The sequence below is a fragment of the Drosophila hydei genome, unplaced genomic scaffold, assembly GCF_003285905.1.
Source record: "Drosophila hydei strain 15085-1641.00,03,60 unplaced genomic scaffold, DhydRS2 tig00000237-arrow-arrow-pilon, whole genome shotgun sequence".
Lineage (NCBI taxonomy): Eukaryota > Metazoa > Arthropoda > Insecta > Diptera > Drosophilidae > Drosophila > Drosophila hydei.
The window spans coordinates 1,269,357-1,291,359 of record NW_022045691.1 but is presented as its reverse complement, the minus strand read 5'-3'; the positions used below and the strand labels follow the sequence as shown (position 1 = coordinate 1,291,359).

The 22,003-nt window shown below is 41.3% G+C and overlaps 4 protein-coding genes across 10 annotated transcripts; 1 reads left to right on the top strand and 3 right to left on the bottom strand.

Moving 5' to 3' along the window:
* Positions 1-147: 147 nt before the first annotated feature.
* On the top strand, positions 148-10,200 carry LOC111605130 (phosphorylase b kinase gamma catalytic chain, skeletal muscle/heart isoform). Of its 5 annotated transcripts, none has more exons than XM_023323496.2 (11): positions 148-186; positions 1,045-1,825; positions 3,327-3,505; positions 3,582-3,866; positions 4,503-4,593; positions 4,659-4,795; positions 4,864-4,961; positions 5,925-6,008; positions 7,039-7,635; positions 9,482-9,640; positions 9,708-10,200. In XM_023323496.2, exons 2-11 carry the CDS (start codon positions 1,734-1,736, stop codon positions 9,840-9,842), a joined length of 1,857 nt encoding a protein of 618 aa, XP_023179264.2. In that variant the 5' UTR covers positions 148-186; positions 1,045-1,733; the 3' UTR covers positions 9,843-10,200. The 5 variants fall into 5 exon arrangements, with proteins under 5 accessions (XP_023179264.2, XP_023179263.2, XP_023179262.2 ...); XM_023323495.2 differs by lacking the exon at positions 148-186 and adding an exon at positions 194-326; XM_023323494.2 differs by lacking the exon at positions 148-186 and adding an exon at positions 194-792.
* Positions 10,201-10,325: 125 nt separating this feature from the next.
* Positions 10,326-11,016, bottom strand: LOC111605145. The gene is made up of 2 exons (XM_023323526.2): positions 10,649-11,016; positions 10,326-10,576 (listed from the first exon to the last, which is right to left on the bottom strand). Exons 1-2 carry the CDS (start codon positions 10,755-10,757, stop codon positions 10,341-10,343), a joined length of 345 nt encoding a protein of 114 aa, XP_023179294.1. The 5' UTR covers positions 10,758-11,016; the 3' UTR covers positions 10,326-10,340.
* Positions 11,017-12,279: 1,263 nt separating this feature from the next.
* On the bottom strand, positions 12,280-16,171 carry LOC111605113 (alpha-(1,6)-fucosyltransferase). Its single transcript, XM_023323462.2, has 4 exons — positions 15,556-16,171; positions 14,481-15,021; positions 13,334-13,758; positions 12,280-13,255 (listed from the first exon to the last, which is right to left on the bottom strand). Exons 1-4 carry the CDS (start codon positions 15,816-15,818, stop codon positions 12,616-12,618), a joined length of 1,869 nt encoding a protein of 622 aa, XP_023179230.2. The 5' UTR covers positions 15,819-16,171; the 3' UTR covers positions 12,280-12,615.
* Positions 16,172-16,920: 749 nt separating this feature from the next.
* LOC111605114 (protein suppressor 2 of zeste) lies at positions 16,921-21,547 on the bottom strand. Of its 3 annotated transcripts, none has more exons than XM_023323464.2 (3): positions 21,238-21,547; positions 19,273-20,252; positions 16,921-18,973 (listed from the first exon to the last, which is right to left on the bottom strand). In XM_023323464.2, exons 2-3 carry the CDS (start codon positions 20,057-20,059, stop codon positions 18,039-18,041), a joined length of 1,722 nt encoding a protein of 573 aa, XP_023179232.2. In that variant the 5' UTR covers positions 20,060-20,252; positions 21,238-21,547; the 3' UTR covers positions 16,921-18,038. The 3 variants fall into 3 exon arrangements, with proteins under 3 accessions (XP_023179232.2, XP_023179234.2, XP_023179233.2); XM_023323466.2 differs by having other exon boundaries at positions 19,273-20,249; XM_023323465.2 differs by lacking the exon at positions 21,238-21,547 and adding an exon at positions 21,057-21,213.
* Positions 21,548-22,003: the final 456 nt, after the last annotated feature.

Sequence of the window (22,003 nt, the reverse complement as noted above, 5' to 3'; positions counted from 1 at the left end):
AAGAAGTTCAAATTCAAGTTTTCAAATCTTAACAGCTTTTCTGCAGCCAAGTGGCAACACTGGTCGTGCTATGAAATGTCGCTTGGACTGGCTATCGCATGCATGCGATATAATTAGCAGTTGCTTTGCTTATGCCTATCGACATCGGTGCATGTGCACTCGATATCGATAGCTGTTTAATTTGTGGTACTTGTAGATGTTTCCGTAGTATTGTGATTGTGTCCAAAATACAGGGTTTTGTTTTGCCTATTTAATATTACAAAATACAACTCAAATAGTTATGCCCGTTAAGTTTCGACACGCCAGCAGCTGTTCGTGCGCCCGGTGTATGTGCAATGCAAACTCCCCTGGCCAGCAGTATTGCTTTTAACCTTAGTTGACATTGAAATGTACCCGCTAGAGGCGGAGACAGTGCGTCTGTCTGGCTGCCTGCCTGCTTACTTGCTGCCCCAATAGTGTTGTGCTGTGTGCGCTAGAAAAGGAGAGCAAACCTCGAATTAAAATCTGCATTTGCAGCTGACCCCTAGTGTTGGCCAACGAGCCCCCAAATTGAAAAAAAAAAAAAGAATGAAACACAGTAAATGAAAATGAAATAAAATAATGAGCAATAGCGACAACAGCCTTAATGAAATTCACCTGCGGCAACAAAAACACGCAAGCAAAGTAGCGACAGCGACGTCGTCTGCAAGAGCAGCTGTGGCAGAGCCAGCGTTTAAGTTCGGTTTCTTCTGATGGTTGTGTCCCAGTGCTAGTAAATGTGCATTAATCTGATCAAAACAAACGGCAAAGATTGTGAGTGAAAGAGAGTGAGAGGCAGTCAGCAGGGGGGTGGGTCGAGTGTATGTGTGTGTGGCTGTGTAAGAGAGAGTGTGAGTGTCAATGCATGTAATTAAGCATGTGAACGCATTTGTCGCCGTTTATTGGGCCACGCGTTGTGTAATCATTTATAAACGCAAAACTGAGGAAAAAATGTTAATTCTATTTTATTTGATTTGATTTTGGTTTTTTTATGTTTTTTGTTCTGTTTAAATCGATTTGTTGTAGCTGGCATTCGTTATTAATTAAATCAGCAGCCGCAGCGGCAGCCGTAACAACAGCTGAGTGCTACCGAGCCAACGAGTGGGAATGAGAGGGCAACAGCAGCAGCAACACCAGCCGCAGCAGCCCACATTTGACTTATACATCGAACAACAAAAACAACAATTGCTGCTACTGCTTCTTCTTATACAAAGTCAGCACCAGCCAGAGCTGCAAAACACCGGCACAAAAGCGACACTCGCATTCGCAGCCGCAGCAGCGACGCCAACGCCAACGATTTGTTGGTAATTAAAAGTAAAGCAAAGAAAAAAGTCAGCGGCGCAGCAGCAGCGGCCACTCAGTCGCAAGTAGTCGACACATAACGGAACAGATTCAATTCGTGCTTTGATCGCATCGCATCGCGTCGATTTGTTTCGTTTCGTTTCGTTTATAAAAATAGCAACATACCAAAGAGCGAGCGAGAGACCGCGCGCACGAAAGAGAGCGGGAGGAAGTGTCTGAAGAACGTGCGATTGAACGGTGTGGGGGGATTATTGTGGAATTGAAATCTGTCGCTAACAATATAACTGCGGATTTGGATTACAACTGACAACAACAACAACGACAGCAGTAGCAGCAGCAACAGCAACAATAAAAAGAAGTAAAAAGTTGCCACAGCGCCGTCGGAGAACGTCGCCAAAATTTCACTCGATCTAATGGCCAAAGACGAGGAAGATGATCTGCTGCCCGACAAGGATGCGGCCAAGGGGTTCTATGCCAAATATGAGCCCAAAGAAATACTGGGCAGGTAAGAAAGTATACGAGTCAAAACTTGACGAAACACATACAGTCTTATACGCTAACTTATATTCAATATTGAGCGCTAAGCACCGTTTCTTTAAACTATGCAGAAGCAAAACAGCGCTGCAATTGCGCAGTACAGTGGTCTTTCGCTATTGTTAACTGTATGTTTTCAAGCAGAAATTGCTTGGAACTTTCATAAGTCGCTTTGAGTTTAAATACACAATCCTTTTTTCTTATCAATCTCTACATAACATATATGTGTATATTATAAGACATATATATACACATATATATATATATATATATATATATATATATATATATATATATATATATATATATAAATATATCATAAGATATAAATATATATCTTTAATTGAAGAAGATAATAAGCTTATACAAAGTTTGTGGCGCAACCAACTTAAATTTGTTATGAAAATAAAACAGTACTATTAATATTATGAATGAAAGCTCCAGATATGATCTAGTATTGATATATATGTTTAAGACTCTAAAATCACAGTAGATCATAGATTCATCAATGATTGATTGATTGATTGACTAGTTAACAAAAGCCTAGCTCAAAGCTGTTTTCAGCTCAAGTTTCTGATCTAGTTCCAGTTCGTTTATTTGCTAAGCAGCTGTGACTCGGATCATGAAAATCAATTTAACAGTTTGTTCAATGATTGATTGATTGATTGATTGACTAGTTCACTTGGCTCTCAGTCCCAACCTTCGATCTAGTTCTAAGGATCTGCATAGAGCATTCACTGTTTCGACCTGACTTAATAGTTAACTCTTTTTATTTATTTACTTCATGCAATTGTTGCTTGTTCTTCCCGTTTCTGTTGAATTTGCAGAATTCTAAACTTTGTTTATTTCATTATAAAATTTTTCTTTTTTGACGAGTTGCCTAATTGTTGAGCTATGACTCAAAGCGGCGTGGCCTGATCCATTCGGTTGCAATGGGCACATGCCGCGACGTGTGAACTGTCGCGTAATACTCCAAAATGCATGGGAAACAGACGAAAGCTGGAGAACTAGGAACTAGAAAACAAAGTTGAAATGCGGTCAAAGCGAAAGAGGAAGGGAGGGAGAGAGAGAGGAGCGTGTGTGTGTGAAGAGAGGAATGCTAGTTAATATGTTCAACTCGCTTTTGGGACAAGTGTATATAAAGCACCTTGAACTGAACTTCAATGACTGTGCAGCTATATCTTCTACAGTCTGTCTTCTCCCGTCTCTCCGCCCTCTTCTATCTGTTTGCAAATTACAAAACCCATTGGCTGAATAAACATGTCGTAAGGCTGTAATGCGCAGTTTAATAGATCTTATCTGAATTAGATAGTCCAAATCTTAGTGCAGCGTGCATTCCAATCAAGACTGCAAAAGGGTTCTGGAATGCGTGATTTGCATCTCTGCTAGATGAACTTCAGATATAACTATACGATTATACCTATATGTACGTTTACACTCTCTCTGATCCTCTTTGATACTCTTCTTTGCAGGGGCATCAGCTCGACGGTGCGTCGCTGCATTGAGAAGGAGACGGGCAAAGAGTTCGCAGCGAAAATTATCGATCTGGGCGCCACGACAGAGGCGGGCGAAACGAATCCATATCACATGCTCGAAGCAACCAGACAAGAAATCTCAATCCTACGCCAAGTGATAGGGCATCCCTACATAAGTAAACATAAAAACCTACAAATATATATACATATATACAGATCTAGTAATACACGTTCCATCTCTTCGTATTCCAGTCGATTTGCAGGATGTATTTGAATCGGATGCATTTGTATTTCTCGTCTTCGAGCTGTGCCCCAAGGGCGAACTGTTTGACTATCTGACATCGGTGGTGACGCTCTCCGAGAAGAAGACGCGCACCATTATGCGCCAGATATTCGAGGGTGTCGAGTACATACACGCCAAGAATATCGTTCATCGCGATCTGAAGCCCGAGAACATACTGCTCGATGAGAATCACAATGTGAAGATCACCGACTTTGGGTTCGCCCGGCAGCTGGGCGAGGGCGAGAAACTTACAGGTGAAACAGAACGAATGCTGGCATGGGCTAAGAGAGGGGAGACCCACAACAGCAAGGCTCAGGATACATGATAAGCTATGGGAAATGTAACTCTTGTCAATGGTTGTCCGATCCTTAATGTAATCGAGGCGTTGACCAAGCTTCGAGAAGGCAGCTTCAAAATTTGCATAGATTTCATGAGCTGTTGTGCCCGAACCTCTTATGTGTTTAGCTTAACTTGATGCTCTATATGGAACAAGATGGATAGATGGAGCTATGTAGAGTATTAAGTTTAGGTGTAACTGGCTCAAGTTGTAGTCATGTCAGGTGAAAAGTGTTCTCCAGGATTGTCAGTTGAACTAGGTATGACATTAATAATGTAGTATAGTGTTACAATCAGCACAACTTGTAGACTATGTGCTAGTGCATCTTCAGCTGATCTAAGTAGGTTTAGCTTAACTCAAAAGACGCTTGCTTCAGGCGTGAATACAAGAATCTTATAAACATCATCCATTTTTGGGCAGTTGCCTCTCTCTCTCTCTCTTTGTCTCACTCTAAACTATACTGTACAGTATATATATATATATATATATATATATATATATATATATATCTAGCATGCACTATAATGTGTTATACACTATTCTCCCTCAACAGATCTTTGTGGCACGCCGGGCTACTTGGCACCGGAGACGCTCAAGTGCAACATGTTCGAGGGCTCGCCAGGCTATTCGCAGGAAGTGGACATGTAAGCAGAAGAGACCATAGCAACTGCTTAAACACCTATTTAAATATATTTCGAATCCTTTCCAGTTGGGCCTGCGGCGTCATAATGTTCACGCTGCTCGTCGGCTGTCCCCCGTTCTGGCATCGCAAGCAGATGGTTATGCTGCGCAACATAATGGAGGGCAAATACAGCTTCACCTCGCCCGAATGGGCCGATATTTCAGGTCAAGCTCTCCGCACTATATAATAGATAAATGTATTCAAATTAAAGTACGTCATTTGTATTCCACAGAGGATCCCAAAGATCTGATACGCAAATGTCTAGTCGTTGATCCAGCGCAACGTATCACCGTTAAGGAAGTATTAAGACATCCATTCTTCAATCAAATGGTAAGTGTCGGCGCCTGTGGCAGCGCCAGTCCATGTGGAATCTATACACACGATACTGCTAGGCATTACTATTATTACAACTATACTATCTACACAACTATGCTAGTCAGTATGTTTAGCCATAACGTCTAGAACTCCAGTTGCAGTTCCGAGAGCCTCACACCAAAAAACCACTATTTAATAACAGTATTTAATATATCTATATACATCTATATATCTATCGATATCTAGAACTTAAGCTCCACACATTCAGCACGACCTAAGGCTCCCCTCCCCCTCACTATGTGAGCCCCCTACACGATTGTCTCTAAAAGAAAAAACCCCTATTATACACCCAGTCAAACCCCCCACCCCCAATCACGCGCTACTGTGACTCACACACTTCTCGCACACCCAGCCTAATAATTGCTTTATTTTGTGTACTCTATAATAATATCTTAAATTTATATATATCTAAATAAGATAATCGATAATCCGCTTAGAGGATTAGCTACGCCTTACACGACTACAGTCAACACTCGCTAAGCTAAATCGTATACGTCTTATAATTCAGTTCTGAGCGCACACACTTCTATTTTATCGAGTGTTTACTGTACTTTTATATTTCCTGTTTAAGTTATAGAAATCAGCTGCTAATTCCGTTCGATGTTTTATTAAGCTTTTTATATCTGATATACTTAACTATATATATTCATAGATCCTATGTTTTTGCATTTAAGTTAAGCACATTATTCTTCTTCATCCTCTTTACCTATTTTTTCTTGTTATTCTTCAACTTTATTATATACGAACCTTTTTTTCTTTTTCTTACATATACTTAAATATACAAAAAATACTGAAAATACTGAAAAATATTGAACAAATACCAAAAAAAAAATTGTTTATTTAAAAAAAAAATCAAAAATCGAAACACGAATACAAACAAATAAATTTTTGTCGATAACTCGATAACAAACCCGATAGTTGTTCGAGCAAAATATTGATGGCCTCAAGCGCAGCCTTTCGACCAAGTCCAGAAGAATGAGTCGCATCACTGAAATCGCACTGGTAACGAATTATTACTGGACTAACCCAAAACCCCCCAATTCTAATGTAACAACTACAACAGCAGCCAAACGATTCAAACTATTAAAAACTATTAATAAACAACAACAAATTATACAAACCAACAATAAAATCACATTTTGTTGCATTTTGTCTGTTATATATATAGATATATATATATATATATCTTATGTATATGTATTTGCATTGTGTTTCGATATCAATTCGATTCAATTAACACCAATGTTTTTTTTATGTGTTATCGTAATCGTTTTGGCTTGTTGTCGTTTTTTTCTTTTTGATTGAATGCAGCTGCATTTTATTCCATTTACATATATATTGTCTCATGTGCGTTATTCTAGTATTTAATTTAATTTATAATAAGTGCAACATATGTACGTACATATATATATTTGCTTGTTTATCTATGTATGTATTCGTTGTCATTGTCCCTGTGCGTGTGCATTGCGATTGCGATATTAATTAACATCTCTATGTATATCGATAACGATAACGATAACAGCAGTAGCAGCATCTGCAGACGCCGCAGCCACAAAGCGAATGCATGCCAACTCCGTCTAACATTAACTCCCAACAAATTCACCTCGTATACATTCGTGGTATACTCTTATACTGCATGTGTGCGTCACCCCCCCTCTTATGTCTATGTGTTCTGCTATTTGTTAAGTGAGGAGCATTTAAGAAGGTGCATATAAAGCGTAGGTTAGGCGCGTTTACACTCTTATACAATGTCTTTAGATTAAGCATAGTTAGGCATACAATATATATACATATACATAGACATATTTATAATTTTAATTTAATGTTTATTGTCTGGTTTTCTTCATTTGATTTATTACCTTTAACATATTTACAATTCTTCATTTTCTTTGCGTTTTGACCTGCCCAACATACACGCTGCCTGCACTTTACCAATTCCGCGCTCTCTCCCTCTCCTCTCTCTCTCTCTTTCTGTCTCTCTGTCACGCTCAATCTGAAAACGAAATCGACAAACAAATGACGCGATAATTAGGTTCTAATGAACGAGATGACGTATATGCAGCACTTGCATTCCAATGCTAGGACTGCACATTATCCTGGCACCGGTGCAGCCATTGGTAACAGTAACGCCAACGGTCCTAGCTCCAGCCGACAACATCAACCAGAATTCCGCTATAATCGACTGAACAGTGGCAACGCTGGTAGCAGTTGTGGTACATCCTCCTCCTACATATACTGCAGTGCGCCGCAGAGTTCATATTCATCGAACCGACTACGTGATGTTGCCACCACCAGCAGCAGTAGCAATTATTTTGCGCCTGAGCCGGACAAACAGCAGCAGCAACAGCAGCAACTACAACAACAACAACGACGACAGGATACAACAACGACATCCAATTCTACCTGCAATACAGCCTCGTCCATGACATTAACGGCTACAGTATACTATCAACAGCAGCAACAGTTGCAGTTCGAACAGCAGCAGCAGCAGGAACAACAGCAGCAACAACAACAGCGTTCAACAACATCTTTCAAGACGCGGCAGCATTTGAGCATCGATAACGATAACGATAATTATGAGAGTGCGGCAAATGCAAATGCTAAACATTTATTGTATTCATCAGTGCAGGCAGGTTTTTCCTTTGTTTTGTTTTATCAATTTGTTCACGTATCAATTTAGTTCTATAACGCATTCCCTATTACTTTTTGAAACTCTCAACCAAAAGCGCTTTTAGTTGTATTTGATTAGTGCATTACACACATATACACACATACACACGCACACTTAACTATGGCAGCGGCGCCGACACACACACACATTCTGTTCATAGCTCATATTTCAATTCCATTCATTTCACTAAAGCACAGTAACAATATTGTAGCCATGTATCAGGGCGCATTCACCACACCTCAACTCAACTCAACTCTTCCCACCTCACCTCACTTTGATATTGTAATTGCCAGCCCTGTGGTAAATGGAGCGCACACTTTTATTTAGTTTGTAACATTTATTCTTACACTTTTAATATTTATGAATTATTTATTTTTAGCTGTTTTTAGTCTTATTTTCAATATAAAAAGACTGTTTGTATTATATGCACCTTTATAGAACGTAGTATTTATTTGTATATTTGGGTCTATTGGTTTTTTTGCAAATAGTAAAAAATAAAAACGCTTTTGCCGTTTGTATTCTCGTAGCCATGTAGTATTATTAAATATGTATGTTGTATATCACTAATCATAATGCTGTTGTAGTTTTGGCTCTCTTTATGTCTCTTCTACCTCCATCTCTATCGTTCTCTCCCTGTCTCCCTGTTGCTTTGCATGACTTTTGTTTACGTTAAATGTAACTGTTACGTACTCATCTGAGCATATGCATACATACACCACATATACCACATAGATAATATATGAAAAAACCTCAAAATTACAAAATAAAAAAAAGAAACAATTACGCTTACCGATTCACTGACGATGTTTTTTGTTTTGTTTTTAATTTTCTCCTCTGTATGATTTGATATACACGTTTTGTTTTGTGTGTCATGTTCTCTATATTGTCAGAGTCTCAACGCCCTTATAAGATGTGTGTCTATAAGTCGGTGTTGTGGAGACTCCCTTGTGAGTAAACCAAAGTCAAAATGCGCAAAACCATATATAAAACAATTAGTTACCTATACAGTATATATACACTTAAAAATGCCATTGTTAAATTCTATATCTATATATATTTATCCACTATATATGTGTATGTTTATAATCAATGTACATATATCAATATTTGTGTCTGTGTGTGTGTTTTGTCCCTGAGCGCGTTCCGCATGCGCTCTCTTTCACTTGCTCACGGATTTAACAGTTTCGCTTACTACACCACACTTCTTTTTCTTTTTGAGTTCATTTCAATCCTGTTGTATTTGTTTATTTGCTTTTGCTTTTGACATATTAGCACCAACACCAACACCAACAGCACCCACACAAACACAAACTCAAACTTAAACTGGCACTTCCCGTACACTGACATTGTGGTGAATTTAACTCTCTTTCTCCCTCTCTCTCGACATAAGTATGTTAAATGCACATAATAGCACGCCACTAACAGCTTAAGATTAACTTGACATATGTAAATGCCTAGACTAAGTCTCACAAACACACACTCACACTGACCTAAACACAGACATACAGTCGCCTAATACTTTTGTAACGCAAGCTGTGTTCGCGTAAGGTGTTTTAACCCCACAAACCAAAAACAAACACATGCATACATACACACACACATACACACATTTAGAATTGTTGTATTGAACAGCTGCTAACATTAACCGTATTAACCCAAGGCGTATGAACTAAAACTTAATAAGCCAAATATTAAAAAATAAAGAAACAAATCCTAACACAATAAACAATTTTGAAGTTATTACCTTATAACAAATTAACCCCCATCCCATGTGTGATTTTTTCTTCCATTTTTGTATATTTAGCTGCGGAAACAGAGTCGCTTCAATGCGCGCAAAAAGTTCCAATTTGCCATATTAGTAATACGCGCTGTCATTAGGATACGCCGCCTACGCTATACGGCCGAGCCGCTCCACGTTGAGGAGGCCATACGTGATCCTTATCGCGTCAAGGTGCTGCGCAAGGTAAATAACACAGTGCATTCATGATTTATGTACATCGATCACTGATAATAACATTTATCGTGAACAGGTTATTGATGGCTGTGCCTTCCGCGTGTATGGTCATTGGGTGAAGAAGGGCGAAGGCCAGAATCGTGCCGCCCTGTTCGAGAATACTCCGCGCACCGAACTGCACGCGCTCTACATAAATAATCTCAGTCGATAGGAGACACAGCACGCACACATACACAAATAGAAGCGAAAGTTACGAAGAATACAAAAGCAAAACAAATTATTGTTCTGCTTGTCACACAGGCACACACGCACACAAACAGATGCGTACTGTGTTGGGATGCAAAAAAAAAAACAAACTACGCTAGAGTAATGCGTATGTACATAGTAAAATGGAGCAACACATGCATAAAAACAATTACAAATAAATATAACAGCGATATGAATGTGTGTAGGTGTAGTTAATTAGCAGCGAGGCCTTTTGCCCACACGCCCACAAGAGAAAGCAAACATACATATGTACATACATACATACATAAATGCATATGTATTTTTTGTTAATGATTTTATTAAATTATTTAATTATATTGCTAAGCGTTTACATTTTAATTGTTATGTTGTAGTATACAAAATTAATAAAAACCAACGAAAAAAAAACGAAAATACAAGATTAAAAAAGGCAACAATAAAAGGTTATCGATAATGATAGCATTTAGATTGTCGGTTTGCATTCGTAGCTGCGCTCGCAGCAAGCGGGAAAATCACGATTGGTGTTTACAAAGTCGCGCTGCTTGCATCCCTTTGGTGGCGCCACTGCTCGGCAGGTGCGAAATTCAACAGTGCCGTCTTCGAGGCAGGTGATGCTGGCGCACGGATGATTGGGCGCCTTGCCACTTTCTCCGGGCGACATAATCGAATTGGCGTTCAGCACACACTTGCCGGGAAAATCTAGAGTGAAGCAAAGGATATACATTGATATGTGTATAACTCCATCTGTCTCTTTCGCACTCTTATACTCACTAATATTTTTGTAGTCCGCCTTGCCAACGACCACCGCTGTGGCGCTGTGGCTATGCAGAACATAGAAGACGGCGCAGGCGATCAGAGCGATAAAACTGAATTGCGACATGTTGAATATTCTTGTATGGGTATTTGACTGGAAATACGCTGAAAGCTGGATGCTGCCGTTTGCTGTTGCTGATTGGGATGTAAGTCCGCAAGTGTTGATGATTGGAAGGCAGCGCCAATGTTTTATATACAGAATCGTTGCCTGTTATCAAAGCCAAAGTCCGTATGACGGGCTTATCGAGCGCCGTCAGCTGAGGCTCAGCTGAGGCTCAACCAAGTTGACCTTCTCCAACGCATAGCTCTCGCCATACACCGCTCCTTTTCGCGCCCATGCTGGTTTAACGGCAGCTGCCTGTTTGGTAACTTTTTGCTGTTGTTGTTGCTGCTGCGGCGACTTCCCTGCGGTTCATTGAGTACTTAATTATATTACGCAGATAAATAATTTTGTGAGGTGCTTTAATTTATATACTATATATATAAATATATATATGTTTTTATTTATATATACATTTTTTTGTGCGAGCGCTTATCACGTTTTTCATTTCGCTCTGTCAATTGGCGCCTGTTTTGCTTTTAATTTTTTGGGAATTTTCGTTGGTTATTTCTTGTTTATAACGTAGCATTCCTGTGGCTTGCTATAAAATTCGTTTCTGAGTCAGCGTTTCGCACACAAATCATCATCAGCAGCAGCAGCCTGCCTGCCAACCAGCCCGCCCGTGCACTTTCACCGGTTGGGATCTTGAACCTGAGCTTCAAAACAAACAAAGTTCAAAATAGCAATCGAGGAGTACGTTACATTTTGCCTTTTGTGTACCTGCGGGCGCGTGCGTTTGTGTGTGTGTGTCTGTCTGTCTGTCTGGCTGACTGCCTGCATGTATTTGTATGTATGCATATCGAAGCCAATGTCGACCGGCTCAGTCATTGACATTGACATTCACAGCACTGCTGCTGTCATTTGGTACCGAAAACTAACAGCAAATGTACCAAAGGCAATTGAGGTACCATCTGTGTACATGAGCAGTCATTTAACGGCATTGGTTATGGTATACCATTGCCTTTTGGTACCGAAAACTAACAGCAAATGTACCAAAGACCAAAATGGAGTTACCATTTGTGTATTTGAGGCTTTCTGTTATGGTACAACATCGCCATTTGGTACAGCAACCAAAGCAAGCGTATATAAGAAAATTCCTTTTTTCAAATGAAAACAAATTATTTATCGTCATCGATTGAATTGTACTCTTGCCTTACTTGAGCATGGAATGTACCATTTGGTAGCCAAATGTACCAGCGTAACAGCTTTGGTACATTTGATATGACATTCCATTCGTTTCCGATCCTCCCCCAAATAAATTCAACTGCAAATTGCAAATTAAAACTTGACTATAATTTATTTGTGTGAGTTTCGTCTATGTTACAAGGATAAACTATATTGCGCGTATTTGAACCCTACATGCATGCTTAAATATACTATATATACACATATAAATGCATATATATATTTATATATTATATTATGCGCTATATACATACGTATATATATATATATATATATATATATGTATAGACATATATTTCTCTATATGTATATTCTTTATGTTGTCAACATTTGATTTTTGTTTTTTTTTCTAACTTCTTCGGCTTAGGAAAATGCATAGAATTAGTGCAACAAACGGAATCGTGTAGAACATTGACCGATTCCACATTCCAAACACAAACAAGATTCGAGTATTTGGAGAATTTGAGTTTTTTAGTTTCGTTTTTGTTCGCTTTTGACGTTTTGCACCAGAATTTAAGATACACAAACACTTGGAATGCGGAGCAGAGTTTGACAATTGAGATTCAGCAGAAGAGAAGATTAAGGTTACGGTTAAGGTGCTGAGTATCCGGGAGACGGAACTGTGTTTCCGGAACGGACTTTAGACACCCGCATAGACTGGCAGCTTTGCCGTTTCGACCTTGTCGACCACCTTGAAGGAGGGAAAGAGTCCGCCCTGATTGGTGCGCGTATTCTTGCCCTTGGAATTGCCATCCCAATGATTGCCCGCAACAGAAACGAGATCTCCCACTTTCATTTGCAGATCCTCGTGCGAGCGCGGCTTATGCGGAATGACTGCGCGTCGATTATGCGGATTCTGTCCGCCGTAATAGTAGATATCGTCCAGCGATTTGAAGCGGTACGCCGCATCCGGATACATCGTTTGCATTATCTCGTATGCCACACGGCAGACCTGCGACGAGAATGTGCACACCAAATAGTCGGACATGGACAGCAGATGGATGTCCAGGATGATGCCATTCAGGGCGGTGTCCGTATACCGTGTGGAAACGGCAGCCATGCGCGCCACCTCCGGGTCGCCAACGATCTGATACTGCGGATACTTTTTGCGAGCCTCCACAATGACGCGCGCATCGTCGGAGGCTAGGAAGATGCGACGCACCACGCTGCTGCCGTTGATCTCGAGCGTGCGATAATAGTCCTCCACATGCGTCATATACTCATCGATGTCATGGAAGGCCGCCTCGGTGCCCACCTTGTCCGTGCGACGCACATGAACGCTGCAAGCAGATACAGAGATCGAGATATAGATAGAGATTGGAGCAAATAGCTAATGGATAGGTGATGTCACTGCCTACCCCACAATAGGACGCTCCCAGCCCAGCTTGCGCATGCCGGAGTCGAGGAAGTCGCGCGTGTCCGGTTGCGGACGCAGCAGATACTTGAGAAACTGTCCCACCCACCAGACGATGGGATCGCCGTGCAAGCGCTTCAGACGCGGCGCCAGGTCCTCCGGCACAGCGAGCGGCAGGTAAGGTGGACGTGGCATCAGCGAATCAATGATCGGCAGCACCAGCACCTGAGTATTGGGCTTGCCCGGCCAGTTATAGGCATACGCTGTGCCCGCATCCTGGCAGCTATCGGACACCGGACGGAACACCTCCTCCCAGCCACCCTTGTGATAGCGCCAGCCGCGTGACTTCAGTATCAGCGTTCGCTCCGTGGCGTAGGCCACGATGAAACAGTAGACCACATGATGCAGCTGGCAGCCATAGCCACAGCCCTGCAATGGAACGAAATGGAATGAAACTTAGCAATAGCTAAACTTTGCTAAGAGCAGCCAGTGTAACGTTTACGAAAGCAACAAAGTTAAGCAAAGAAGCTGAAAAGCAGGAAAGTAAATGAAACTTTGGGTAACAAGGAATAAAAGTTATCTAAATCACATTTTTTGGGCAGGTTAATTGAGTGCAGAAATGTTAGAATAAAGAGAAGGACAAAAAGAGCCAAATAATTGAAGGGAAAATGAAAGTTTTGAGCCGAAATTAAGGATGGGGAGAGAGCAGAAGAGGAACAGAAAGGAAATTGGAATTGGTGTAACGTTTACGAATGCAACACAAAAGAGAAGTAGTAAAGAGCAATTGACTGCAGGAGAAAGACAGCGAGAGAGGGGGAAAAAGACAGTTCTAGGAATAATTAACAAATATGGATAACATGCATAGTTACAGAAAGAACTTGAAGCAAAGAAGTAAACGAAAGAGTTCCCGCTCTCTCTAGAGAGAACTATGCTCTCTCTCTGTACAGTATGGATACTTATAGGCATACGAAATGACAAGAAATGACAAAACATGCAATTAGTACATATATAAAAACCGAACTGAACAAAAGAGAAATGATCGATGATACTGAGAGAAGGGAACAAATGATAAGGAGTGTGCATAGGAGTGAGTAGAAGGAAGTAGATGGAGGAACTTCATTTCTTATAGATAGAATAGTTGTCGCTTGAACCTTGTTCAGCTTGCAGACGAGTTTGCGAGCGTTTTGGCAATCGCTGGGATTTTGGAGATGATGGAGTCGCCGCTGCACCAGATCGCTCAGCTCATTGGCCTCCTGTTGGCGCCAGGCTTCGTAGCCGTCGACGCGTCGCAGCTGCTCCATGTCGCTCAGCAGCGAGCGCTTGTGGTCGGCGCCCTGCAGCAGCACCTGCTGTATGGACTCCTCTAGCTCCGCATTGCCCGGGCCGACCACTTTGCGCAGTTTGCCCAGCTCGCTGCTGAAGTAGCTCCAAATTTCGGCAATGTTCGTGTGGATGCGTCGCCGCGTCAACTCGTACTCCAAGCTGGGCTCAACGCCCGGCTGACCAGGCAGCTGGGCGACAGCATCTACTCCCAGCCCCAGCTGTTGCTGCTGCTGCTGCTGATCCAATCCAGCGGCATCTGCTGCAATCACCTCGAAGAGCGTATCATCACCCATTGATTGCTTTGCATTGTGCGAATCATTTTCCAGCCTTTGGATTAGCTTCATGGCGCTCTGCTTATCCAGCTGTTCGCTGTAAGAACAACAACAACTGAAGATAACAACACACAAATACACACACACACACAGATAGATAGAGAGAGAGAGAGAGAGGGGGGGAGGAGAGGCACAGGTTGTGCGTGGTGATTCGTCATTCGTCAATGCCTGCGTATGCAAGCGTGACCGAGCATTCATGGGCTACCCTTGCAGCGAGCATATAGACAACGTCATCTATTATATAACAGATAGCAGGAGTACTTGGTATATATACACTATTGAGCAAATGTCATAGATTGAATCTATATATAGAAATATTTATATATGTTGGAATTATCAGCAATGTCTGCAAGGGTATTCACTATTCGGCTAGCCGAATCAAAATATCATTTGCTCACTTTACATATGAAAGGTCGCATTAATTGGCCGCTCTTTAAGCGGATTAGATGGGTTGAGTGCGGGTGGAGGCTGTGGGCGAGAATTCCAGCTTAAGTTCTACTTGTGGCTTGTTGCTGATGATGTTGATGCTAATAATGCCGATGATGATGTTGATGATGTTGATGGCACATACCTCATCAGCTCATCGATGAGCAGCTTTAGCTCCTCGTTGCGTCGCTCCGTGTGCTCCAGTAGCTGCAGCGCCTGATTAATGCGCCGTGCATTGTACTCATTGTCGTTGGCAGATATTGTTTGATGGCTTTGATTCTGGGATTGGTTGCTGGTTAGCTTGAGCACAAACACATAGACGAGCACCGCCCAGGCGAGCACAAAGATGATGAGGGCGCGCACCCACGAATTGGATGATGAGCCAAACAGCTGACGCACCAGGAGCATGGCGCCGTATCCACACTCTAATCTCTGTTATTCCGTCCCGCTCGCCTGCTGCTAATCCGTGGCGTCCAAAGGTTTTTATGTGTGTGAGTGCGTGTTTATGTATATATTTAGGTGTATGTATGTTGTGTGCACGGCAGCTAGTTAACGTTGTATTGGATCGTGTTTTTGCCGTTTTTGTCGCATATTCACAGCGTTTAGCTGCAATTATGACATCTGCTAAACATTGTGCGGCACAGCGCAACAGCACACAGATGACACAGGTTTCTTTTTTCTATTTTTTTTCTTATTTTAATAAATAAATAACAAAATACTAAAAATAGGGATGTTGTAGGCGTATCGATATTCTTATTCTTAAGCGATATTTTAAAAACCGCACTTATTTACTATCGATATGTTTAGAGCAGTATTTTTTGTAGCATATTCCAAGGATGCGCAAAAATACTCGATTAATGCAGCACGACTTGTATTTGCTTTATTATCGCAGAATTTTACAATATTTCAAATTATGCCGGGTGTTTGTTCTTTTTCTTATAAGAACACAATACTCGCAGTAAGTTGCTTACATCTCAGCAGCAAACAATAACCGCTTATTTGTGGCGGCTCGTCGATATCAAGCTTTTTAACGCGCTTGTGTACAATATTCAAAAAGTATTTGCAAATGTTCGCAATTTGTAACTATAAAAATTGAGAAATTGATTCGACAGGTACTTTAAGGAGGTTTCATTGGTTTGCATCTGGCTCGGTTGTACTGATAATATTTTTCACAATTTATTTTCAACTTATGCTCTATCAATTAAAATTATTATAATTTTGAGAGATGGTGTTCTGACAACTGATTCGCTTCCGATACCAATTCGAAGTAGCAGAAGCTGAAAAAAGTATCGTATTATGATGTTTCAGCCCCACAGATAAAAGTAGATCGATGCCAAAATGAATTTAAATGTATGTTTTTTTTTTTAAATCAAATGAAAAAATATTATCGTATAAATTATAAAAAATTCAGTATTATATATAGTATTAAAAAAAAAGTAAGTTGTACACATAAATTAAAAATTATATTATTACAAATACGACCACAAAAATTTCGCATTGTTTTAAATGAGTTTTTGTATTTTTTTCTTGTTTTTGTTTTTGCTTAGTCGACGTCGACAGCGGCGTCGTCTGTTTGGAGTGGGATGCGGATGTATATGTTTGTGTGGGTGTGTGTATGTGTATGTGGAGATGTATGCTTGTGCATAAGGATGGTGAGTTTTAGCGAGCGTGTATGGATGGGTGGTTGGGTGCGAGAGAAAGAGAGATGGGGCGCGTGTATGTGTTGTGGGGGTCAAGGAAGGCTGCGATCAATCGGGGACGATGTGTTGAGTTTTATGCGACAAGTTTTTTTTGATTTATTGTTAATTTTAAATACTTATATAAATTACTTTTTATTATAATTATTGTTTTTTTCTTCCGTTTCTTGTATGTAGTGGGCAACTGCGGCATTTGTAAATTTTTATCTTTTGTTTTTTCGTTTAATATTTAAATGTTGGTTTCATTTGACTGTGTAAAAATATCAATTTGTATCTGATTTAATAGTTACTATGTATTTGCTTATCGTTTTCACTTCACATATATAATGTTAATCGCTGCTGCAATTGGGGACTCCGTATGGCTATTACTCTTTATATCAATTACCATCATCATCATCATCAACATCATCATCATCATCATATCATATCATAATCCAACATTACTTGCTTTTATCCTCGAGTTGAACTTAAACTTCATTTAATACGCGCCCGCACTATGTTCCTATTTAATGTGAGTGAGTGTGGTGTGGTGTGTTATGTTCTCTCTGTTATGGGATCTTCTCCTTGTTCTTCTCATTTTATATTTTTGCCTGTTAAGCCTATGTTGTGTTAAGTGCTGCTGCTGTGCTGCTTCTCGATCTCCTTTTATGTTCTCGTTGTGTGTGTATGTGTGTGTGTGTGCTGGTTTTTGTTATATGTGTGTGTATGTATGTGTGTGTTCTTTTTCTTTGTTGTATATATATATTATATATTATATGTATAATTAGTTTTGCTTAATAGTAAAATTTCTTGAATGTTGTTGTGGCAAAGTGTAGGTAATGTTGCTCTCAAATGTCGACTCAACTGCACTACATACATATGTCTTTCCACCAGATATACGCGGCCTAACGGTGCTTCTTAGCGACGGCTGCGGCGCTGCGCTGCATTCAGCTCAGTCGCTACGCAGCTTTTTTAACTCGGGCGATTTCTCACCAGCAGCCACCGCCGTAGTTGCAGTTGCAGCAGCATTTGCCTCCAATTCGCAATGCAGCGCCGTACGCTTCTGTCCAATAGATGGCGCTGTTAGCGTTGTCGCTTCTGTCGCCGCAGCTGCAGCTGCAGCTAAATGCTGCAACTTGCTGGCCCGCAAATTGCTGCTGCCGTTGCTGTTACTCTCATCAGCCTCTAGCTCATCGTCCACCTCATCATCATCATCCTCCTCGTCCTCTTCCTCATCCTCATCCTCTTCCTCCTCATCATCGTCATCAACTTGATTCGTCGCAACCGACGCACTACCACCAAGCGAGAGAACGCCATTGCCATTACCATTGGCTGCTGTTGCAGTAGCTGCTACTGCTGCAGCTGCTACTGCTCCTCCCAATTGTTCTGCTACTGCAACTGCCGCTGCTGCTGGTTGTGCAGCGCTTTGTCCATTGTTATTAATCTGCTTGCTGTTGTTGTGCGATTGGGCAACAGCTGCTCCAGCTCCTGATCCAGTTACAGCTCCTGCTCCTGTGCCAACACAAACTCCAACCGCTGCCAATCGACTCTTGAGCGGCGCCTCGAGATTGCTTTCCGAGTCAGAGGCAAGTGGCGTTGCCACGCCCATCGGCTCACCATCTTCTGTCGATGTGGTGGCCGTTGTCTGTGTGGTGTTGTCATCAATGTTCGGCTCCTGTGAGGTGGAATCATTCGATACAAAGTTCGAGTCGCCATCCTGCAAGGCGGCAGTGTTGTTGTTGTTGCTATTGTTGTTATTGTTGCTGTTGCTGTTATTGTTGCTCTTGCCGCCGCCAACGCCACCACTCGAATTGCCAAGCGGCGTCAACGATATCGGATTGGTATTCTCATTCTCTGTCTCCGATTCTGTTGCCGTATTCCGACCACCTGGATTTCGATTGAGAAAAAGATGAAGTCATTAATACAGATAATATGTGAATATTTATATAATATATAATATATATATATATATATAAATATATATATATATATATATATATATATATCGATCTGTCTTATATCTATACATCTATACACTGTATATAGTAAGCCGATGTATAGCCTGCACGAAAACGATTTTGTCGCTAAGCCAAGTTTCAAATCAATGTAGATTAGCGATTGATCAATATATATATACTTTACACTTATACAGCTCTAGGTTGTCTTCTCTAGATCATTGATCTCACCTGCACCGAGGCTCTCATCCTCATCCACATCGACAGCGACGCCATCGTTGGTGTCCTCGCCATCGAGTACCTTGCTCGCCTTGCTCAGGCTACCATTTGTATTAGCTGCTGCCGCTGGTGATGGCATATCATCGAGCAGCTCGGGACTGAGGTCATTGGCCACATAGTGCGCCCAGAGCGCCAGTTCAACGCGATGCGGTGACCAATGCGGCGTATCGCCACCGACCTCCGCATTAAGTCGCTCCACTGTTGCCTGAATGTGCTGCACAAAATTGAGGTACTCCTTGGTCGTATAATCTATGCCCTCGATCTCTGGTATGGCCATCAAGCATTCATCGGCCATAAACGGGGCTGAATCGGGGGCGGCGGCTGTTAGCAAGGCGGATGCCATTGTGGTGCCGACACCTTTGAGGTTCGATAAAGCTGTGATCGCCTGCTCCAAATTCGGTAGCTTGCGAAAGGCCTTCTTTGTCTCCTGAATGACTGCACGTGGTGTATTCACCTTGACCAAATATGATAATTGTGGATAAAATTTGCCCCTTGATTGTTTCCATTTCATGGCCTGAACAAGTTCGTCGTATACCAAATGGGCGTCTTTCCCTCGCGCTTTTATCAAACCGGGCAGTTCATTTTGATACCATTGATCTAAACGGATTAGCTCTTGTGGCTTCTTGCTACGCTTTTCGGCCTTAATCTTTAGCACCTGCGGATACAGTTCATAGCAGTATTCAAACTGTGTGGTGCTTCCGTTCTCAAAGAACGAAGCTGTCGCCTTGCCGTTCGACATTTTTCTGTTGTTGTTCTTCTTGTTGATCGTTTATCGATTAATGTTGAATTGTATACGCTAATGTACTGTGTATATGTGTATGTTTATGTATATATATATATATATATATATATATATGTGTGTGTTTGTGTTAGAGATTGTATGGGACGTTCTATTTGCCTCTTCAGTATGTCTATCGATTAGCCTACGGCTACTATCGTTATCGATACAATTTCCATTTGATGTGATTGTTGTTGTTTTTATTGATGTAGCCGTCACAGTAGTTGTTATAGTTGTTGCCGGCGAAACGTTGGCATGAAAATAGAGAAGAAGAAGATGTATATAACAGGCAACGCGAAAACACAAGCTACACAGAAATTAGCATTACAGTTAAAACATCCACAGCAAGAAAAATGAAAAAAAAAATAAATGACAGCGTTGCCGTATGCTGTTTGCATGCACCGTTAAATAATTGCCGATTTATAATTTACAATTATTCACCGTCCGTTTATCATTTGTTTTTATTTAATTATTTTCTTTTTTATGTCAATTTGTCAGCAGAATTTTTCAATACCGATAATCACATTTCGTTTGCAATTTGCAATTTTTCAGGGCACAGCAAATCGAATTTTACTCTCCGCACCAGTCGCAGTCCACACCAACAGCCAGTCGGGTTCTTTTTACTGGTCGTCGTCGACGTCGTTGTCGGTCTTTCGCACGCACACATTCAAAAACACAAGCATGCACACACACACACACTCATACACATACAAACAACTCGCTTACACACATACACATTCATATATATATATATATATATTATATATATACTCGTAGCGATTCACACATACACTAACAAGTACACACACACACATACACTACCACCATTAAGGCGAAACGGGGCAACGAAATTTCTTTTCATATATATATTGTATTTTGGAAAAGAGAATAAAAATGGGAAATATTACGAAGCACTATACGAATTGAAAACATATATGTGTATTTGCTCACAACTAACAACTAAAACATAACATCATTTAGCTGCAGTTTCTGTTTGAGAGCTGTTTGTCCAAGTCGCAGACACGGGTTGCCCAGAGGAGGCCAGCCAAATGCGATTTGCGAATTTCAAATGCGAATGCGAATGCGGACGCGAACGCGAATATTCGTAGTCGTATGCGAGTGCAGCTGCTTGTGCTTACCTTTTGGCGTTTTTCAAAAACGTTTCGTATAGCCTGTGTACTCCGCTACCGCCGCTATTCGTCGTCTTCGTTTCTTTTTTGATTTGCCGTTATTTTTATTTTATTTTACGTATGTTATTCTTATTATTATAGTTGTTTCTAGTACGTCGAGCGTCGTCGTTACTGCTGCTGTTGTTGTTGTTAATCTTGTATTTGTATTTGTATTTAATATTAAACAAATTTCGCTTGCGACCGCCGCTTTAGTTGCCGCCTGTCTTTCGTTCTGTCCACAGCGAGGCAGTCAGCAAAACAGCCAGTGCCAGAGCCAGCCAGCTATAAAGCTAGCAGTAGTCGCTGCCTCTGCCTTGAATGCCAGTGGCGTCGATGAGCAGGGGCTGCACGAGCACGAAAAAAGAAATTTAACGAAAAAACAAAAAACAGAAAGAAAAAAACAAACAAGGATGCAGCTGTGTGCGTGCGCGCTAGAATACTACTCCGAACTGCAGGAGCGCCTTATCTCTGACTCGCCCCGAATGACTATGAGTGGAACTGAAGTTGTGTGTCTTTCAATTGCCAGTTGCCAGTTGCCAGTGGCCAGTGGCAGCAACAGCAACAGCAGCAGAAGTAGCAGCAGCAGCAGCGGCGGCTCACCCCTCGTTGCCGCACGACTGTGTGCGCACCGCTTTATCGTCGTTTCCACTTTCGAACGTTCATTCGTATTCAATGCTTGTCGCTTGCTGTTCGCTACAAGCGGCAGTAACAGCGGCGTCGCAGCCACCATTTATAG